Genomic DNA, 22,583 nt, shown 5'->3' with positions numbered 1-22,583 from the left:
AGTCCCATTTTATGGCCTCTGAATTATTATTTCCCTTTAACCACTGAATTAATTTTTAATCTAAGAAGATATGAGTGAGCAGAAGGTAGAAAAGTAGAAATACATCATTGAATAGCCATAGACCTTATACCCACAGTGTGAGGTGGGGTGTGTTTCCGTGAGGAGCAGGGGAGCCTCAGATGAAAACACTAAAATGAGACAAAAGTGGTTGATTGTAGCCATTTTCACATCAGTAGTCCCAAAGGTATCGCTCAAAAGGCAACTGGACTTCTTGAAAATGTTTAACTTCTCATCTAAGAAGCTTTTTTTGGTTCGGAACTGAAAGAAACTGAAGAAACTGAAAGAAACTCCAGTTGCTTTCTGAACAGCACCTTTGGGGCAACCATGATCTGGATGATTGAGAATCTCTGTAGATATTTCCCATCAGAACTTTTGGCAAGAGATAACTTGGTACAAAATCAGAATTAGATCACTACAGTTTGGATGGACAATGCTGTAAGATATATCTCTGTTAAATGAGCTTGATTCCAGTAACTCCATGATGCATAGTTTTCTTGGTAACAACACAGAAGTGAATCATAACTGCCATTTTCCAAGATACTTTTTTTTAAATGGCCAGTTTGGTCTACAGGTCTAAAATTTGCTGTAATCTCCAGTCCAAATGCTTGACAGGCCAGTCCTGTTTAACCTGTTTTTGAGGTAAGTGTAACTACGCAAACAGCGCTGTATAAATCGCTAATGCAGAAATAGTCTGGGAACACAAAGCCCCAACCTCTCCTGTCAAGGCCTGCCCATGTGATACCCACCAAAGGAATCAAAGCAAGCAGTTAACACTCACAACATCCTTCTAGCAAGATGCTCCAAAGAATGCTGTATCCCTCTCATCCATTCCTGTGGCACAGCCAAGAATAACATTACAGGTAGTCCTTGACTTATGACCACAATTGAGCCCAACATTTCTGTTGCGAAGTGAGACAGTTGTTAAGTGAGTTTTACCCCCATTTTATGATCTTTTTGCCACCGTTGTTAAGCAAATCACTGCAGTTGTTAAGTTAGTCACAGACTAATTTAACAACTGCAGCGATTTGCTTACCAACAGCTTCCCCATTGACCCCATCTGGCTTCCCCATTGACTTTGCTTGTCGGAAGGTTGCAAAAGGTGATCACATACGACCCGGGGACGTTGCAATCGTCATAAATATGAACCAATTGCCAAGTGTCCAAATTTTGATGCCATGACCATGGGGATGTGACAACAGTCATAAGTGTGAAAAATGGTCATAACTTACTTTTGTACAAGGCCATTGTACTTCAGACGGTCACTGAATCAAAAGTTGTGAGTTGAGGATCACCTGTACCTCTTTGAAGCCCCCGACAAGAATTCAAATTCCCTTATTGGTTAAACTCTCCAAGCGGGACCATCAAAGAAGAAAGAAGAACACATGTTCACTATCGTATCTACTTCTTTCTCAGCATGGAAAACTCTCCTGGGAGAAGGGCTCTGTTCTCTGATTAAGCAGCAGAACAGAAGGAACAGAACACATAGCACGAGAGGATAGAGAGAAATGGAGAGGATAGAGGTGGGGGGAGCACACCAAGTGTGGGATGCAGTGAATGAAGTTTTAATTTTGGAAGTGGGGAAATACTTCCTCTTGGATCAAGCTCACCTTCACCGCCACCCCGCCACCAAATGTCAAGTGAGGCAAATCAGAGACTGTTGCTGGACTGCAAATACCCTGCGCGTTACAGATATCATCAAATAAATCACACCTATTGCACATTTGTATTGTTTCCACGCAAAGCTTCAAGACTCCAACACAGTTGTCAAAATTATGAGGGTTAGAAACAGAGGTAGTATTCAGCAAGTTCTGACCAGTTCCGGAGAACCGGTAGCAGAAATTTTGAGTAGTTCAGAGAACCAGCAGATACCACCTCTGACTGGCCCCATCTCCATCTATTTTCTGCTAATCGGCTGGGACTTCTTTTGTTGCCCTGCATAGGAGAATGGAGCTGGAAAGCAGGTTAGTGGGGTGGGGAGGGAATAGAGATTTTATAGTATCCTTCCCCTGCCACGCCCACCAAAGCACACCAACAGAACTGGTAATAAAGAAATTTGAATCCCACCACTGGATAAAATCATGTCTTTTACATGCAAGGAGAGGGAACAGGATGGCATCTAGAGTGCAACTACATCTTAGGAAAGAGGAGGACCTTAGCAATCACTTTCTGGCTCCTTCCAGCCAACGTAGCCGATGAAGAAAGCTAGACTTATTTTGATATTTGTTGAATTGGTGTCTTTTACACTGCTGGACCTTTGGAAGAATTGTGTTCCAACACTGGACAGAACTTTAAATTCTTTTATAAGTATTTCGTAACATCTTTCAATTACTTGAAAATAATTGATGAATGAAACCAAAAGAACAACGGAAGAAGCTTTTTAAAATATAAATTATAATGGCATTAAACTTATTTGTAGAATATTTGTGCCATTATTTAATCTTTAGTCTTTTAAAACCATGAAAGATGGTATATCCTCTATATCCAGGGTCTAGGTCCCAAAGATCCTCCAAGAAATCTGAATATCTCAAAAGAAAACCTACACAGCTCCTGCTTACAGAAATGCTTTACTTTCACACCCACTTATTTCTGGCTCCTTTAGGTCAATTGTATAGGACCGAAAGATTAGCCATTTAAGGAAAACCATTCATGCTATCACTCACTGCTCTGTGTTTAGTCAATTTCTCTCCACCACTCTCCAATGTTTGTTGGCATGCCAGAAAGCATGTTTTTTTTCTCCATAAACACACACACATACACACACACTATATGAGTGCGCAGTGGAAGAACAAAATTTAGCTACCAACCACATTAGTAAAAGAAAAGATATCTCCTTATGAGGACCTTTCTATGGCCAATGAAACCATGCCTGAATTAGTGAGTGACCTTAAAATATTATCTAGCTTCAAGGAGTATATTATAGTCACACGAAATCCTTGACATTGGGACTTGTACTACTTGTACAATGATACAAATAAGCCCTAGCAGTCTCTTTTGTCTTAAAAAGGTTGTCACCTTAATCTAGGTTCCAGCCAATGAGTTCCCAACTCCATTCTTAGTCTCCCAATTGTTTAACTAGTATTTATGTTGGCAGCTGGAAGGTAAGGAAACCAGGGGTGAAATTCAACCACTTTGGCCTACCTCGGGAGAGGTGGTAGGGACCATTTGAATCGGTGAAAAATTGTCCCTGGTTGCTTCTGGCTGCTATTACTATTATACCAAGCCATGCCCACAGCCACGCCCACAGAATTTCACCCGTGAAGCAAACATCTGTTGTTTCACCATTTATTACAAGGCTGCAAACTCCCAGCCCAGGGGCCACGCCCATGCCTGGTTTAGCGAAGGGGGAAAAAAGTCCCAATACATTATGTAACGCTGCTGTGATGATGCAAGTTTGACACCCCTGATCTATTATGTTGGAGGTGCAGCCAGATAACCATTAAGATCAAGAGTCAAAGTGGTATTAATCAACCATTTAAAGCTGATGAAGGTCTGCTTCCTCCCACTTCAGTCTCTGCTCAGCCAAATTTACCTCTCTTCTGTTGCCCCTCTAAGAACCAAACCTGGTAATGTTAGGTAGGTGGTCTATTAGGAGAAGCCTAAAGAGGGAGTGCTACAACTGCAGCGCCAGTTGTTAACATGACAAGAGAGTAAAACGGATGGAATCAACCAATCATTTTGCTTACCTTGTGTTACAGGTGCAAAATCAAGGCAGCATCATTTGTGAGATGGTCCATATAAGAAGAACAATGAGAAGCACTAGGTCTATCTTTATTATAAGGTTACATTAACAGAATCTTGCCAGACTGAAAGTATTCCTCCCTCCCTTCCTTTTTACTCTCCTTCTTCCAGTCTAAAATCTTGTTTAGCAGACCATTGTCCAGATTGTGGCTCTTCCCCCCACATATCATCACCTCTGGCAATAAAAGAGTAAAAATAATAATTAAAATAGTAAAATAATAATTAACATCTTTGAACTCACTTTGGCGGAGTGATTTCTATAGGAAGATAGATGCAATAGTTTGTAACGTGTGCCCTGGATTTACATACATGCTAAGATTTCAGAATCAGGAACAGGAACATATCTGTAACCCTAAAGAACGAGTTGCAGCAAAATAGGATGCCAGTAACAGAGGCTGAAGACATACTTGCCCTGTGAGAACAAAACTTCCCTTAAGTCCAAATTAAGAAATATTCTTAGATAATTTCTGACAGTTAACTGGGTATGAAACACTTTTTGCCACAGTGGGAGTGTTCTTCAAATCAAGAAATGCATCTAATAAGAGAGAGATAGCTGTGGCTGACTATCAGCAAGCAACAATGCTTAGTTTATTCTTTGAAAAGCCCACATTTTATAACTGAGGTAGGTCTATGGCAGCAGATATGGCTGTATTCTGTTTCCAACTGGCAACACTAATTGAATCTAATTATTGGTGTGGTTCACACAATAGCTTAGCTTAGACTTGGGTTTGTCAAACCCTACTAATTAAATTTCATACTACGATGATGTAAACCAAAGCTTGCATAATGCATTAAGTCAGCCAATCGGAGAGGGTAATGCTCAGATACTTTTGAAAGTTAGTCAATGGCTATAAATATTAATATATTTTTAGAAATCATAGTACATAGATAGTTTACTTTTGGCTCGTATTTCCTGCTATATTAGCTCACGTTTGTCTTCCGAGTTTTAAATCTGAGTCAGATGGAATAAAGAAGAGAGACAAACAATAGTTTTCCTTAAAAAAAAACTCTTTCCAGTTTTTCCTAAGCCGATTTAAACAACAGTTAGCATCAGTGGAAAATACTGTAGCCAAACCTCCCCAGTCAATCAGGCTTGGGAACAGTTATCTCAGCCTTGGTTACATCCCACTGTTCCATGCTTTATATGGTATGGAAATTGCATTTGGTTTAAAATGTAACAGGCAGGCTGGCAATTGGTGCAAGATAATGAAAGCTCTGCACTAATGAGCACAATTGTAATATGGTGGCATTGGCCTTTGTAGCCATAAATGAACAAGAACTTAGGAATCACTTTTGTCATTCTGCAATTGGTCACTTAATTAAACCAGTGGCAGAAGTCTTTTTGAAGATCTTCCCAACTTCTATAAACTTGTTGACACCCAAGGGTCTTTTGTGGGGCTCCCAAGAGATTTGATCGGTCTCCATTTTCCCATTACCGAGGAAAATAGCAAAACCACATCTTTTTCATTGCATTTTTTATTTGTTAGTTGAATTATTGGGATTTTAAAAATGCCAATTTAATTTGTTTTTATTCTTATGTGTTTTAATTACTGTAACTCACTGTGAACATTTATGGCTGAAAATGTGGAATATAATTTAAATAAACGAAACAATATTGCATGTTGAGCCAGGCTGTTGGAATTGCTCAAACATTCTTCACATTTCCTTTTATCCAATCCTATCCAATGCTAAAATCATTGGGCATTGTTAGATTTATAGTTTTGAATAAGCTTCCATTAAAGAAATCCACAGACATAGCCTAATTCTTAGCTCTCTCTATATGCAAAACTCTATCAAATCTGCATTTCCAGTAATACATTCCCTATTCATGTTGCATCAAAGCTGAATGATTTTATCGATTATATTCTAATCTGTCTTCTTTTCAAAGTATTTAACCTGTCTCTATTAGCCACTGCAAGTTCTCCCTGATAGGAAATAGGGATAGTATCTATTCATAAAAGTTATATAGAATTCAGAACTTGCTGAGAAATATTTTTGCTGTGGGATAAGCTTTAAAACTCTAGCAAATTCTAGCACAATCAAACAATTGGCAGATATAAAATGAAGAGGGTCTTTGAGCAATGCAAGCAGACCACATAGCCATTTGAGTATAGGATTGGGATCCAAAGAAAGCAATGTGGGAAACCTGTAGCAATCCTAATATTAAAGGAAGTTCTTTAACTTCTAGCATGTATTGCAAAATACTGAGTGACGAATGGAAAAAGAGCATGCTACAGTCATCTTGAAAGCAAGTTGCTACAGCTCTTCATCTGAATTTCTCAAGGATCAGGGGACATTAGAAATTCTAAACATGTTTGTGGTATGAGTATATATCCTGAAGTTTTCAAAGAGATGTAAATAATGTTAGCCTTTGTTTTCAGAAGGAGAAAATGCTATGACGATATTATTATTATACAGAAATATTCTGATTAATCTATTTAGCAAGGAGGATATTTGAAGGAATTCTTCATTTGGGAGTCCATCCAACCTAATGTTTTTTATAATATTTTTAAAAAGGTGAAAAGAGAGAATGACAAATTGACAGAAAAAAAATACTGAATAGATCCTTCAATGTTCGTGGATGCCTCGATTTCTTGATAGATCTCAAAGCCTCCAGGATTTTGTCTTTAGGTATTCTTGCTGGGAGGGAATAGATAGTGTATATCTTAACAGCAGATGTTTTGGTAACTGCAGATGGGTAATTTGGACCAATTCCCTGAGTTACACCACTGTTGCATGAGCCACACTAGCTCTGAAGGTGCTGGTTATCACTTTTTAAGGTGCTGGTTATCACTTTTTAAGTGATTCAAGGTGCTGATTATCACTTTTTAAGGCTTACATAGCAAAAGGTCAGGATATTTGAGTGATTACCTTTGGTGGGGATGCTACACAACCCTTTTCATAATTTCTGCCATTTGTTGGACCTCAGAGGCATGCTTTCTCTTATTCCCTTTGGGATAACCTCTCATCTGAGATTTGAGAGGCTCCTACCTTCTGGAAGGCTACAATGACCTGGCTCTTCCCCAAGCATTGGAGGTGAGCCAGGAGGTTAAGAATTTGGTCACTCTGTAGCCTAGTAGGAAGGGTTGTCCTATTTTTATTCTTATTTTTTTATTAGTGAAACACCTAGGGCCTCTGGGTGAGATAGGCAGCCATGTAAGTTCTCAAAAGTAAATAAAATCTCACCTCCATAGCTACAGAGCAGTCAATAATAATGAAGGTTTTTCCAAAGAATAAAATAGCAATAGCACTTGGACTTATATACCACTTCACAGTGCTTTACAGCCTCTCTAAGCGGTTTACAGAGTCAGCACATTGCCCCCAAAAGTTTGAGTCCTCATTTTACCCACCTCGGAAGGATGGAAGGCTGAGTCAACTTGAACCGGTTAGATTTGAACTGCCAAATTGCAGGCAGCTGGCATTCAGCAGAAGTAGCCTGCAGTAGCCTAACCACTGCACCACCGTGGCTCATATAATAGCAACCTATTCTGTGATTCCATTTATACAGTAGAAGGAGCTATTCTTTGCTGGAGAAGAGGCAGTGGTTATGTCTATACAACTTACTAACACTGACTCAACTGAGCCATGGTTTATTGAAATACAAAGATTCCAATGAAAATGTTTATTTATCAAATGTATTGATCACCCATCTTACGGGAGGGTAACTACTCCAGTGGTGATAGATAAGTTTCCAGAATATTACAGGAATAGTCTAACCAACAAGCTACTTAAAAATCTGGAAAATATGGGAATTGTAACTGACACAAGATATTAGCTAATAATATTGGGTTAAAAAAAAGAACAGAAGAATGCAGCAGGCTGGCCAGAGAACTAAATCTTCAAGCTTTTTTGTTCACTGTTGCTTCATCAACTTCTATGAGGCTGCTGATTTTATTTTATTTTTAAAATATTTCAAAACACAAATGGCTTTCTTTGCTACAACATGATAGGAAAGTTGAATTGGTACAGTAAAGCCTACCAAGCTTGAGAAGATAAATTATGTAATAATTTCAACTTGCCGTTATTGAGGATAATGCTTTGACAGGAAGTAGTGACTGTGGGAAATGAAATCACCAGAAGCAAACATCTGGTTAGGGTGGCAACATGACATTGTTTGAAATAAATATTATAAACCGGAAAGTCCAAAATGTTGACCTTGATGTACCTGCGGTAACAGAAAGCAATTATACCTACAATCTTACTAATCAGATGTAGGATTTGAAAAAAATTCTGAAGAATGCGCAGAAGTTAGTAGAAGAAAGTAATGGCAAATTTTTTTTACCAGCCATTCAAGAACAAAAGAATCATCAGAGAAGACATTTTATTGGACATGAAACAATCCCAAAAGAGACCCTAAACTGTAATTCAGAGTTGAATTCTTTAATCAGCAGTGTATTGTGTAATATTATACCTTCTATTTTTCTATATAAAAATATTTGAGAAAATATTTGAGATGGAAATATTTGAAAAAATATATTTCAAAACTCGTCCTATATCTGAAAAATACCTACAATGGAGAGCACCAGAGACAGTGTGGTTATATGATGGCATGCACAATATAATATAAATATAAATAGCTTAGGTAATAACCTGAAGGATTTTTAAAGATATATTTCAGTAGTATCAACTTAAAAAGTTGGTCTGGAATATATACAGGTATAAGACGTGCACCTATTTTTACAAATGCTTTTGTTGAATATCTTAATGCTTCCTGTAACATGTATTAATGGAGAATGCATCTTTTCAGATGAAATTAAAAATGTATCTGTGGTTCATAAGCACTCAGAGAAGGTTGGTTGGCTTCATAAGCACTTCACTAAATTAAAAGCTAGACCAGACTCTGGGCCATCAGAAATCATTCAAGACTTTTATACTAAGGAAGCCCAGAAAGTGTAATTTTGATTATTCAAGTGGATATATCAATGTTTGTTATGCAGACAAGAAATGTTCCAGATATTGAAATGATTAAAATGATTGAAGAAGTATTTAAAATGTTTAATTCTCTCTTATTGATGTACGTACCAGACTAGTATCATGAGAAGACATGGACAGGAGAAGGCAGAATCCAGTTATTTCATTGCTATGGCCCAAATAAACAGATGTATGAGCATCATTTGAGCTTCCTGCTTTAGGTGCCAAAATATTATGGGCTGGTTCTGACAGAGCTGATTATCTCATGTTTATGTATTGTATTTTAGCATAACTCTTTAGTAAGGCTAATATACATGATCACAAAAGTATAATATTTGTTTATTACACATGACAAATGATCTGTTCAGAAAGATTCCTAAACTGCCTAGTTGGAAAAATATCTTCACCTGGTGTCTAGTGTCGTGTCCGTCGAGAAAGGAAGCTCGGAGACAGTGACTTGGTTTCAGCTCTTTATTGGCTCCTGAATACAGCTTAGGCTTGAAGGGAAAAACTGCGGCTTTTTATTCTCGAGCCGCGGCGGTCATGACCAATGACACGCTTGAATCTCCGCGATTAGTTTCCACCAATCGCGGGGATTACTGTGAGACCAATCAGTGCGGCTCGCTCGACCAATCCCGGTCGTCGCGCGCCTTAACCAATCGCGACGAGGGCTACGAGTATGTTAATTGACTTGTACAGAACACCCCTCCCTCTTGGTTCGGTCCTCGTAACGTAGTCCCGTAGGTAGGCGGGGCTTCGTACTTGTCTACTTGACTTGCGCAGCTTAGTTGTTGTTTGGTTCCCGGCCGGTTCGGTCGGGACTTCTGTTTCTCTTGGCCCTGTCGATGGAACCCCCTGGAAGGTGTCGCTGGGCCTCTTGTTGCAACTCCCTCCTGGTCTACCCGGGTTGGTCGAGCTGCGACTTTGCCCGCTCCTGCCTGGTCTTTCCGGGCTGGTTGAGCTGGCCTGGCTGTTCCTTCCTGGTGAGACTTGGGCTGGCTGTTGACTGGTGAGTATTGCTGGTTATTTCCTATTTGATCCTCTGTGTCTTCCCTCCCCTCTTGGTTTGTGTTATCGGTGTCGTCTGTGTTTGGTTGCGTGTCGGTTGTGTTTTTGTTCTTGATCTTATTTGATCGATGTGGCGTTTCCATGTTTGTCCGTCGGTTGTCTGTAGCCGGTAGGAGTGGGGTCCTGTCAGTTGGGTTATAGTTGCGGTACCCATAGTGGGTCTCCGGTAAGGTTTTTTGCATAGACTGCCGCCTGGTGCAAAAACCCGGTGCTTGCTAGATGAGTCCGGGGTTTTTCCGGGTTGTATGTGGGGTGTAGTCTGTCGAGTGGTGACCTTAATTTTCTCCCATTAGTAATTCTGCCGGGCTTTTGTTAGTCGTTGTGTTAGGGTGATATGTTGTATTAGGAGCATTTTATTTATTTTTTCTTGTATGTCCCCGTGTTCGATCTTTGGAGGGTTCTTTTTGTAAATTGAACCATCCGTTCTGCCCTACCATTGGCCGCCGGATGCGCCGTCGCTGTCAGTGCGTGTCGTATGCCTCGTTCCGCTAGGAATCTTTCGAATTCCAGCGAGGTGAACTGGGGTCCGTTGTCTGACACGATGACATCCGGGAGACCGTGGGTTGCGAAGAGTTTGTTTAAGACCTTGGTTACTGCATCTGTTGTGGTGGTCTTCATGTTGCTTACCTCCAGCCAGTTGGAGTAAGCATCCACCGTGATGAGGAATGTGTTCCCTTTTGTGGGCCCGGCAAAGTCTATATGGAGTCTCGACCATGGTCCCTGGGCGTTTCCCATTCTAAAATTGGTGCTGCGGGGGATTTGGTCTGGTTTCTTGGCAGCGCGAGCACTTGGCTACCCAGGCCTCGATCTCCTTGTCCATACCTGGCCACCAAGCATAGCTTCTGGCTAAAGCTTTAGTCCTCACAATCCCGGGTGCCCTTCGTGTAATAATTGTAATACCTTCCCTTGCAGTTTTTCGGTATGACCACCCTGTCCCCCATAACAAACAACCTTTCTGTAGTGACAGTTCTGTTTGCCGGTTTCGGAATGTCCTGAATGCATCATCGCTGTCTTTCTCTGGCCATCCCTTTGCTACCCAATGTAATACCCGCGCCAGACGCTTGTCTTTATTAGTCTCTCGGGCAATGTCTGGCGGTTATGGGTAGGTCCGGCAATGTCTCTATGCTGAGGTGGTCGTCGTGGGAGCTGGATCGTCGTCTAGGTCGGGAAGCGGCGAGCGGCTCAACGCGTCTGCATGGGAGATCGCCTTACCCGGTCTGTGTGTGAGCCGGTAGTCGTAGGCGGCGAGGAACTCAGACCACCTTGTCATCCTGGGGGATAGGATGTTCGGGGTGGCCTTGTTCCCGCCAGGATGCCTAGCAGCGGCTTGTGGTCCGTGATGAGGGTGAATCGGCGGCCGTAGAGGTACTCGTGGAACTTTTTTACTGCTGCGACGATGGCCAGTGCCTCCTTATCTAATTGGCTGTAGTTTCTTTCGGGTTTGCTGAGTGTTCTTGAAAAGAAAGCGATGGGTGCTTCTTTCCGTCTGGGAGTGTATGGCTGAGGACAGCGCCGGCGCCAAATGGTGAGGCGTCGCATGTGACGGCGATGGGTAGGGTCTCATTATATTGAATGAGAACGGCATCCGAGGTGAGCAGGTCTTTGGTATTCTTGAATGCGGTGTCCTCCCGTTTCCCCCAGGTCCATTTGGCCGTCCTGTCCAGGAGCCTATGCAAAGGCTCCGCCCATGCTGTCGCCTTTTGGGGCAAGAACACATTGTAAAAATTTAGCAGTCCCAGAAATGCCTGCAGCTCTGTTTTGTTCTTGGGTGTGGGGGCTTCCTTTATGGCTTTGACCTTGCTTCCGGTTGGGTGGATGCCATGTCGGTCTAGGAGGTACCCCAGAAACTCGACTTGCTCTGTGTATAGCTGGCATTTCTCTTTCTTCACCTTTAGCCCGGCCCCTTTGAATTTTTCTAGCACCTCCCTTAGGCGACCCTCTAGTTCCTCCTGGTTGGCTGCTGACACCAATACATCGTCAAAATAAGGAACCACCCCTTGATTCCTCGCAGCAGTCTCTCCATGAGGCTCTGGAAGATTCCTGGGGCTACGCTGACTCCAAACTGGAGTCGGTTACAACGCTCCCGGTGGGTGACTATTGTTTGCGCCTCGGCGGTTTCTTCATCGACCGGCAGTTGCTGATAGGCTTGCGCCAGGTCGAGCTTCGCAAAGACCTTGCCCCCCAGCGAGTGTAATAGGTGTTGCACTACTGGGACGGGGTAGGCGCTTTGTTGCAGGGCGCAATTGAGGGTGGCCTTATAGTCCCGCAGATCCTTACTGACCCATCTGGTTTGACTGGGGTGACTATAGGGGTCTCCCACCGGGCGTGGTCGATTGGCTGCAAACCCCCTGTTTGACGAGTTTGTCAATCTGCTCGTCTATTTTCTTCCAGTGCAAAAGGCACCCGTCTGGGTTTTAGGCGTATGGGGCGACATTTGGGTCTAGGCTAAAAGAGATAGGGGGCCCTTTGTACTTGCCTAGGGTGCCGTCGAATACTTCTTGAAGTCCCTCGCCAGCTGCTGCTCCCAGTCGGCCTCTGTGGTGTGGTTTACTCCCGTGACCTCGATCCGAGTGGCGCGAACCATTGGAGTCCTAAAGGCTGGGTCGGTTCCGGTCCACGATAGTCAGGGGAAGTTTCGCGGTGCGGTTTTGAAAGTCACCACGAACTGTCCGGTCCCAATGAGCGGGGATGCGGTTCCCCTGATAGTCCTTGATGATCAGTTTCTGGTTCTCCAGTCCTCTTTTCTGGATGTTTGGCACCAGGCGCTTGAGTTCTTTCCAGGCGACCATGGAGAGGTAGGATCCGAGTCTACCTCCATCCGGCATGGTTCGCCCTCGATGCTCACCTCCACGTAGACCTTCCGGGCATCCGTGGTTTCGGCATGGCCGATGGTGACCGTCTGGTGGGTTTCTTCTCTCTGTCGGCCTTCCCGCTCCGTCGTCCTCGGTTGTCTCGGTTCCAGCGATAGTCGGCTTGGCGATCTCTGATTCTCGGGGGTGTCGTCTCGTCCCGGTTGCTTGGTTCTCGCCGGCGGGGCTGTGTGTCTTTTTGAGTCGGCAGACTCGGGCGATGTGGCCCTTCTTGTTGCACTGCCGGCAGATCGCGTCGATAAAACGGCACTCGGATCGAAAGTGGTTTCCCCGCACCGGCGCACTGGTTCCCGACTTACGACCCCGTTGATCTCGCCGGTCCGTCCTGTTTGTAGTCGGTGGGACGTCTTCCTCCTCGTCCATGGTATCGGAGGCGGAGTCCAGGTCCCGTGGTGTGTGGTGGTTTCTCGTTGGCTTGTCTCGGGGTTTCAGTGTGGTCCCGTTGTCTGCCCTCCAGTCTGGCTGCTGACTTCCGGGTGGCTTTCGGCTGCGGAAGCTTCGGCCAGGCGTCCCGAGGTCGATGTTGCCTTTCGCCATCAGTCGACTTTTTAGTGCCTGATCCCTGAGGCCTAGGACCACGCGGTCTCGGAGGACATCGTCCAGGTCCCTGAACTCGCACATCCCCCTAGGTCTCGCAAGGCGGCTATAAAGTCGCTAATGCTCTCGTCTTGCCGCTGGTTTCGCCGATAGAACTCATCCGCCGGATGAGAATGGGCACAGCGGGGCGTAGTGGTTCGAAGGAGTGGCTCGAGATCGGCCCAGTCCATCGCCTTCACGTCCTCTGGCCGCGAGGGCTTTGGCCATCTTAAACACTGCGGGCCCGCGGTGTGTGAGGAAAGACGGCCCTTTTCTTCTGCCCGTTCGCATCCTTCAAATTGCTACTTTCGAGGAACATCAGGAATCTATCCGTGTACGATTCCCAGTCCTCGGTAGCGGGGTTGAAGGGTGCTGGTGGGTCATGCTGGCCATCTCGTCGGTCCTTTGTCTTCCTCGGGACACGTGCTCGGTGGTTATTCTTTGGATCCCATCCTCGTCGCCAGTGTCGTGTCCGTCGAGAAAGGAAGCTCGGAGACAGTGACTTGGTTTCAGCTCTTTATTGGCTCCTGAATACAGCTTAGGCTTGAAGGGAAAAACTGCGGCTTTTTATTCTCGAGCCGCGGCGGTCGTGACCAATGACACGCTTGAATCTCCCGCGATTAGTTTCCACCAATCGGGGATTCGCAGCGGACCAATCAGTGCGGCTCGCTCGACCAATCCCGGTCGTCGCGCGCCTTAACCAATCGCGACGAGGCTCACGAGTATGTTAATTGACTTGTACAGAACATCTAGAAAAATATTAAGAAGTCATTCACAATGTCAGTAAATATTAAGCCAATAGTGGCAAAATCTATCTATCTATCTATCTATCTATCTATCATCTATCTATCTATCTATCTATCTATCATTATCATCTAAATTACCGTATGTAAAGTCACTCGACTCCATAACAACTCTGGACAGTATTCAACATTAAAAATTGCATGGAACAATTAAATTAAATCCTCTCTGTTTTCTATTTAATTTTCTTTTTGTTGCATCCTGACTTTCTTTACATCAGACATTATGGAATCTTTAATTCTCATCAGTATTAAGAAGGAATTGTGATGGTTTGTCACTGATGTACTGGTGACTGCAAATAATATATTCTAACTCCATTATTATCCCCAAACCAGGAAAAACAGATTGCCCATAACAAGGAAGCTTCAATCCAAAAAGAGATCACTTTGGCGAAAAAACAAATCTGTTCACGTTGCCAACTTTAAAAGCCACCAGATAAAAACTGAATGCACTAATTATCACATTAAACAAGAGGAAAACCTTCTATGCACAAATTCCACCCCTGCTTTCTACAATTTTGTAAACAACAAACTAAAAGACTCAAGGTCCATCCCACCCCTGAAAGGACCTAATGGCAAAGACTGCAACGACAACACCATCAAAGCAAACCTCTTTAACACAATGTTTAGCTCAGTATTTGTAAACAGCAATGGATCAAGCCCAGTACTTCCTAGTCGAACCACAGACAACTACAATGATCTAATACATATCAATTTTACAGAAGACATTGTTGAAAAAGCACTGCGCAATCTAAAACCATCTCTATCTATTGGACCGGACGGAATAGGTGCCTACTTCTTAAAAAAGCTAACCACTGCCATGGCCAAACTTCTAAGCATAATATTTGAAAAATCTTTCAGGACCAGCTCCTTGCCAAAACTATGGTCACTAGCCACGGTCATCCCCATCTTCAAAAAGGGAGACCCCAGCCTAGTTGAAAATTACACACCAATCTCTTTATGCTGCGTCACCTGTAAAGTCATGGAATCAATTATTAACCAATCCATTATCCTCCACTTAGAGACAAACAACATACTCTCTAACACAGGGGTGGGCAAACACGCCCGCGGGCCACATCCGGCCCGTTGGTCTGTCCAATGCGGCCCGCCCCTGAAAAAATCGCTGCCATTGGTCTGTCCAATGCGGCCCACCCTGAAAAAAATCGCTGGGCGTGGCGTATTGCCCTGTGCCGTGGCCCCAAAGCTGCAAAACAGTGCGGAGCGATCTAGGGTAGGAAAGAAAAGAAATTTGCAAAGGCCTCGGCTGGGAGTTCGAAATCACCTTGAGTGCGACCTCTCCAAAGGTGAGTCCCCGATCCCCCTTTTTTTCCGGGCTTCAGGCTTAAACTTTGCAAAGGCAAAGTTTGCAGGCTGGAGCGTCTTCCCGCCGAGGAGCGGGAAGGGTTCCGCCGGCGGGCGGGCGGGCTGCTTAAACTTTGCTCGGGCGGCACTTTAAAAGCCTGCTCCCAGCACCCGAGCAACTTCCCAGCAACTTTTAACTCGCGGGCGCTCACGCCTCGCCCGAGCTGCACGGCAGCCCGCTCCAAGCAGCCCGTCCCGCCCACCGGGGTGGAACCCTTCCCACTCCTCGGCGGGAAGATGCTCCCGCCTGCAAACTTTGCCTTTGCAAAGCCTGGAAGCCCCGGAAACCCAGCAACTTCCAGCAACTTTTGGCTTCCTTTTAACTTGCGGGCGCTCGCGCCTGGCCCCAAACCGCGGCGGAGGGAAGCCAGCGGGCGGGCGGGCAGACTGCTTGGAGGAGGCTCCGGGCTTCCCCTCCGCCAGGCACGGCGCCTGCGAGTTAAAGGAAGCCAAAAGTTGCTGGGAAGTTGCTTGGGCTCCGGGGCTTCAGGCTTAAACTTTGCAAAGGCTGGGCGTCTTCCCGCCGAGGAGCAGGAAGGGTTCCGCCCTGCTTAAACTTTGCTCGGCGGCACTTTAAAAGCCTGCTTCCAGCACCCGAGCAACTTCCCAGCAACTTTCAGCTTCCTTTTAACTCACCGAGCCGTGCGGCAGAGGGGAAGCCGGCGGGCGGGCGGGCTGCTTGGAGGAGGCGACCGGCGGTGCTCCGGCAGCAGCAACAGGCAGTTTCGCCCGGGCTCCGCTCAGGTGTCCGGCTGGGGCTGTCAGGAGTTGCTACCGCCGGCGCAGCTCCAGTCCCGCGTTGCCTTGGGAAGGAAAAGGCAAAACCAGGAGCCGCTGAGCCTGAGCCTCCGGTGCCGCTGCTCCCGTTGCAAAGCACACGCCGCGGCTCTTCCTTTTGCCTTTCCCTTCCGAGGCAAGCGCGGACTGGAGCCGCTGCGGAGCCGCGCTGCGGTAGCAACTCCTGACTCAGGGGCCTCGAGGGGGGAAGGAGGAGAAGGGGGGAAGGGGGCGATTCCCAAAAAATCTTGTGCTGACCCGGCCCGTCTGTCAAATTTTAAAAGTCAATGCGGCCCCCGAGCCAAAAGTTTGCCCACCCCTGCTCTAACAATTTGGTTTCAGAAAAAAACTACCCTGTAATCTGCAACTCTTACACTGCAAAAACATATGGACTACACAACTCGATCAGGGCAAAGCAATAGATGCAATCTACATAGACTTCTGTAAAGCCTTTGATTCAGTGGTACACGACAAACTACTACTAAAACTAAAATCTTATCGTATCTCTGGACACCTACATAACTGGATAGAAGCATTCCTGTCAAACAGACAACAAATGGTCAAAATTGGGAGTGTCCTATCAAATTCTGTACCTGTCAACAGTGGTGTCCCCCAAGGCAGTGTTTTAGGACCATACTTTACATAAATGACCTCTGTGATCATATTAAGAGCAACTGCGTTCTCTTCACTAATGATGTAAAGCTATTCAACCCAACAGACAATACTACTACCCTCCAAAAAGACCTTGACTATGTATCAGAATGGTCAATCAAATGGCAACTTCAAATCTCAACAAATAAATGCTCTGTCTTACATATTGGCAGAAAAAATCAGAAAATAAAATTCAAGCTAAATAGTCAAGACCTTGTTGAGGATCCAAACTTTGTCAAGGACCTTGGAGTACTCATCTCAAATGATCTAAGTGCTAAAGCCCACTGTAACTACATAACCAAAAAGGCATTAAGAGTTGTTAATCTAATCCTATGTAGCTTCTTCTCTGGTAATATCACATTACTAACTAGAGCATACAAAACATTTGCTAGACCTATACTTGAATACAGCTCATCAGTCTGGAACCCATATCATGTATCTGATATTAACACAATTGAAAAAGTCCAGAAATATTTCACAAGAAAAGTTCTCCGCTCCTCTACTCATTACAGAATACCTTATGCCACCAGACTTGAAACTCTAGACCTAGAAAACCTAGAACTACGCCGCCTCCGGTCCGATCTAAATATAGTATATAAAATCATACATTGCAATGTCCTACCTGCAAATGAATACTTCAGCTTTAATCATGACAATACAATAGCACACAATAGATACAAACTCAAGGTTAACCTCACCAAACTTGACTGCAGAAAATATGACTTCAGCAATAGAGTGGTCAATGTTTGGAATACTCTACCTGACTCTGTGGTTTCTTCCCCAAACCCCAAAAACTTTAACCTTAGACTGTCTACTATTGACCTCACCCCCTTCCTAAGAGGCCTGTAGAGGGCATGCATAAGCGCACCAATCGTGCCTACAATCCCTGTCCTATTGTTTTTTTATTTTTCTTATAAGTATCTATCTCATGTATTCAAAACTATATTTATTCTTATCTATATTTATTCTGTATCTTGTAAGCGATTGACCAATCAAATAAATACTAAAATACTAAATACTAAAATACTAACTCCACTGAGTAGACAAGAGTTCTGTCTTTGCATTGGGACCTGAGATTGATTCTTCTTTGAGACAGGGGCAAACTGCAAAATGATGTATTCTCCAAAATGGATTGAAGACCCCAGAAATCCAAGATCCTTGGAAGGTAGTACTGATTCTAAATAGGCAATTTATAAATTTCTAGAACATAGGTAACATATTTGTCTCTATCTCATTCTTGAGGTACAATATAGTCTTTTCCAATACTGTGCTAGCAGTTATGTCAAATGTAATTAGTTACTAATATCAAAGAAAGCAGTTTGATAGCAGCTTAGTGACATAATCACAGTTTGTACTGGTCAAATGCCTTTTGCCAATCTACCCAGAGGCTGGTTCCCTTGTGTTCCATTGACCTTACTTCAAAGTAATCAGATAGAATAAGATTAGGATTTATTTTTAAATAGAAATTATAGAAGTGTGCTGCTAATCACACTATATTCCAGTTTGATAGGCCTATTTCTTTAAATACTGAATGAAAGCAATACATTTCCATCTTCCTCGTTTTGGCACTGATCAGAACTAGAAATATGAAAGAAGACATAGCGATTGCATTCTTGTAACACTAACATATCATGCTGGCATTCCACTTGAATACTTTTTGTCATCAGATTTAATATGCCTCTTTGCAAGCCTTTTTCTCCAATAAATTATGTATTGCTTTTATTTATGCATTTGTTGCCATAACTACTTTTTGATTCAAGTCTAAACTAAAAGACTAATCACTATTTTTTTATTATTTCATTTGAGATGTTTGCCTGCCCTGCCTTACTAATGTTTCCGAGTCATTTTATAAAAGCACACAAGGTTTCCTATCCATCATTCTTCTACTGGATTTTATAGTGAATTATCCACAGTGTGTAAATTACTTGCAGATAAGAATATTTGATAAGAATATTTCCAAGACACTCACAAATAAGATGGGAGGACTAGCAGGGGGAAGGGGAAAGGGTCAGGAAAGGATGAGCTGTCATTTTTGCATGAAGATATATTTAAATTGTACAAATATTGGGTGCCATTGCTTTATCTCAGAATAATCTTGTATATGAGTACTAAGGGAGCAGGGTCTTGGAGTGGTATGCATGATAAACATTCAGATGGTAATTTAATATGATAGAGACTTTTTTTAATCTGATGAGGAAACCATCAGACAGGCAAAATAAAACGTAGTTAATTCTACAGAAGCACAAACAAAAAAGAAAAAAAATAAGAAACAAGGCACAAGATTAATTCAGAGGCTTTATTTATCATACTGATTTCATTCCTAGGTTTCCTAACAATGAGGATGATTTTAAAAAGATACTTAAAAAGGGGGAAAGAGTCAACATGTCCCTGTGAGTTCTGTAGAGGGAAGGACATTAAGATCTCTTACATGACAGCATGCAATTTTCCAGTCAGGCATCACTTATTCTCATCTTCATGTTTTTGTCTCCCATCTCCTATCATTATGTCTTCAATTCTGTTTTTAGACTATTGCCCTTAGCCCAGCAAGTTCAGCGGAGAGCTCTGAAGGTGATTTCTCTACATTGCTAAAAGCAAAAGAAAGCCTGTCTTCTCTCTCTTTCTCTTTTCTTAACTTTTCAAACTAGACAGAACATTTAAGAACAGAAAGCAAACAGATTGGGGTCGGGAACAGGGGTGTAAAAAGAATCAGGGAGCCATTTTTAAGCAAGAAAACAAACAAACCAATCATTTGGGGGGGAAATATCAGTTAACTCTTACCTGCCAGCTGAAAACAAACACTTAGATGCCAGTTCTTTAGGAGGAGGATGGATGTGTGTTCCTGGAAGACCTCAGAAACGTAGCTTACATGACCAAGGTTGAAAAGTATCCAGGCCCAGAAGAGTACTGGGCAAATTTTAATCTTTCTTCTCTTTCTAGATCTACCAGGGACTGAAGTCATGCAGGAAACAGAGAAACAGAGAGCCAAAGAGGAACGTAGTTCCTGTTCTGCAAGATACCAGTCAGAAGAAAGAGGAGCTACAAATGATCTCTTAGGTTTCACCCAGGCTTTTGTTAGAAAGACTTTTTCTCCTGGTTGGTTTGCCCCCACCCACAACTGTTGCTCTGTGGGAGCTAAGCTTTGGCAGTGAAGTCCTGAGATTGCATTTCCCCTCTCCTGGGCTCCTTGCAGGCTGCTGAGAGCAATGACTTTGTGGAGCTGAGCTCGCTGGTGCTATATTTATCCAGTGTTCTCAGCAAGTCAGGCTTGTCAACAGCTGAGAAGTTGGGAGCAGGCTCTGCCTAGCTCCTCAGCTGCCGAGCTATCAGTGGATATGGAGCTGTGTTGCTCAGTGGCTTACCTCAGTACAGGCAAAGGAAGCGTTTTTCGCACTCTCTAAGCAAAATTTTCCTGTGACTATAAACAATCAGCATAGATGGAGAGTTACTATAGAGCTAAGGAGAGAATGAGACATAGAGCAGGTCCTTATTTGTAGGCACAACTTTTCAGGCTGGAAAATCTGGAGTGTTGTAGGAAAAAAATATAATACAGATGGTAGATCTAGAATGTTCCTGGGATCTAGTGGATTAGCAGGAAAGTAAATATGTTAGGGCTTATATTGTATTTTCCCTGTATTTCTTCTCTCAAATTAGCAGAAAACTTGGATACCAATTTTCAGCACTCAAGCTCAGCGATTTGGTCAAGAGGAGGTCTAAAATTCCCATAAAAAGGAGCTTGAAGGTTGCATGCATTTCTACGGCTATAGTTGCCCATTTCCCCCATGGGCAACATCATCTGCCCTTAAATTTTTTGGTTCAATATTACCTTCCCTCCCAATTCTGTGCTGCCAAAATCTGTTCTGCAGATTTGGAGAGTGGGAGTTGGGTGATTAAGAAATAATACCCTTTCTGACTTGCACTTCAGTCAACAAAACAAATGACTGGATTTCGTTCAATATTCCAAAAAAAGAACTACCATCCACTTAGTCATTGTCATATTTATTCTTACTTTAATTGAAATGTAAACAAAATAAATAAATAAATAAATAAGAAAACTAAATCTTTGAAAGGTCAGTGGTATTCACTAGGAGAAAATGTGACACATGAAGAGCATGTTTAAATCAGTTTGCCTGTTATGAAGCAAATAAAATTAGTGCATTACATGTTAACCAGGCATCTGTGAGGTAGCTTGGCATTTTAGCAATCATTTACATAATCATGTATGACAAACCAATCTTAATCAGCTTCTATGAAAAACCAATCTGTGAATCAGCTTCGACTGTTGATTTGTTTTCACATTATAGGTGAGAAGTGGCTCAAAGTCAATTCAAGAAAAAGTAGAAATCTTAACAGGAACCACTGATTTGCTTTGCTTTCAATCTAGGATTAATGATTATGTGCAACAATAGGACATTATCTCAGCTTACTAAAAACAAATGTGTGCTGAATGACTTATAACCCTCAGCATCAGAATTAAAATAACTATAGCTGTGAAAATATTTACGAACCCCTCACATCCCGGATATAATGTGTTTTAACTCCTTCCCTCAAAACGACGCTATAGAGCACTGCACACCAGAACAACTAGACACAGGAACAGTTTTTTCCCGAATGCCATCACCCTGCTAAACAAATAATTCCCTCAACACTGTCCAACTATTCACAAAGTCTGCACTACTATTACTTATTAATCTTCTCATCACTCCTTATTGCCCATCCCCTCCCACTTGTGACTATATGACTGTAGCTTTATTGCTTGTATCCTTATGATTTATATTGACTGTTTCCTAGTATGATTTGATTGCTTATTGTACCCTGTGACTATTATTAAGTGTTGTACCTGATGATTCTTGACTCTTGACGAATGTATCTTTTCTTTTATGTATACTGAGAGCATATGCACCAAGACAAATTCCTTGTGTGTCTAATCACACTTGGCCAATAAAAAGAATTCTAATTCTAATGTACTCACAACTGGCTGGCATCGTACATTATATTAATATACAAATTTCCCCTAACTTGGTTGCCCTCCAGATTGGTGAACACTGACTCCCAGTATTCCCGGTCAGCATAGTGATGAACTACAATTCTGAGATCGATCTCCATCTGGACAGCATTTAGATTGGAGAAAGCCAAACAAGCTGACTAATAACATGGCATAATGTGTGAATCCAGAGAATATCTTTGACACCCCTATCCAATTTCCAAGCCTAAATCACATCCAAAAATCATGGTAATCCCATGGTGAGAAAAACTGTTATGGTTTGTGTAACTACAAATAAAAGGTCAAATTAAATCTAAAACATATTGGAGAAACTTAATTATTTCCAAATACCCAGCTCTATTTTGTTTACCAAACTGAAGCTTCCTAGAATATGTAAAAAAGAATAAAATAAAATAAAATTTCAAACATTGTCTGCTTTTATTACTAGAAGTCTAAGAATAAAATATATCAATAAAAGCTGGCAATTCATGGAAGTAAACAAAAGCAGAATGATATATTTATGCCCTCACTCTGGCTAAGCCTTAAATGCAGTTTGCTAACACACTCAGTTTTTAAGTCTTTAGAAGCCAATTGAATAAGAATCAACATAATTGGACTGAGGCCATGGTGGATATTGTTTCTGGATGCATGACTTCTGATTTCCTCCTTACAAGGAAGCACATTTGGTTTTTTATCTGTTCAAAAGAACATTCTTAGGAGAGTATGTTTTGAGAAAAAATATAGGCTTAAAAAAAATCACTATGGTGTAAAAACAAAACTAGCTATGTA

At 42.7% G+C, this 22,583-nt stretch overlaps 1 protein-coding gene across 7 annotated transcripts in view; it reads right to left on the bottom strand.

Annotated features, from left to right (window-relative positions):
- FILIP1 (filamin A interacting protein 1) overlaps positions 1 to 20,086 on the bottom strand; it is a 98,478-nt gene extending 78,392 nt beyond the window's left edge. For 3 of the 7 annotated variants that reach the window (XM_087944572.1, XM_087944577.1, XM_087944564.1), the window contains exon 1: positions 19,592 to 19,909. In XM_087944572.1, coding sequence (XP_087800698.1) covers positions 19,592 to 19,772 — 181 coding nt within the window. In that variant the 5' untranslated portion in view covers positions 19,773 to 19,909. Of the gene's footprint in view, positions 1 to 19,591 lie in introns of all 7 variants that reach the window. The other 4 variants (XM_026665192.2, XM_026665195.2, XM_026665194.2 and 1 more) reach the window with 3 other exon arrangements.
- Positions 20,087 to 22,583: the final 2,497 nt, after the last annotated feature.

The sequence above is a fragment of the Notechis scutatus genome, chromosome 1 (genome assembly GCF_049901735.1).
Source record: "Notechis scutatus isolate UNSWTSFEM ecotype Mainland chromosome 1, rNotScu1.2, whole genome shotgun sequence".
In the NCBI taxonomy this organism is placed as follows: domain Eukaryota; kingdom Metazoa; phylum Chordata; class Lepidosauria; order Squamata; family Elapidae; genus Notechis; species Notechis scutatus.
This window is presented reverse-complemented; position numbering and strand designations above follow the sequence as displayed.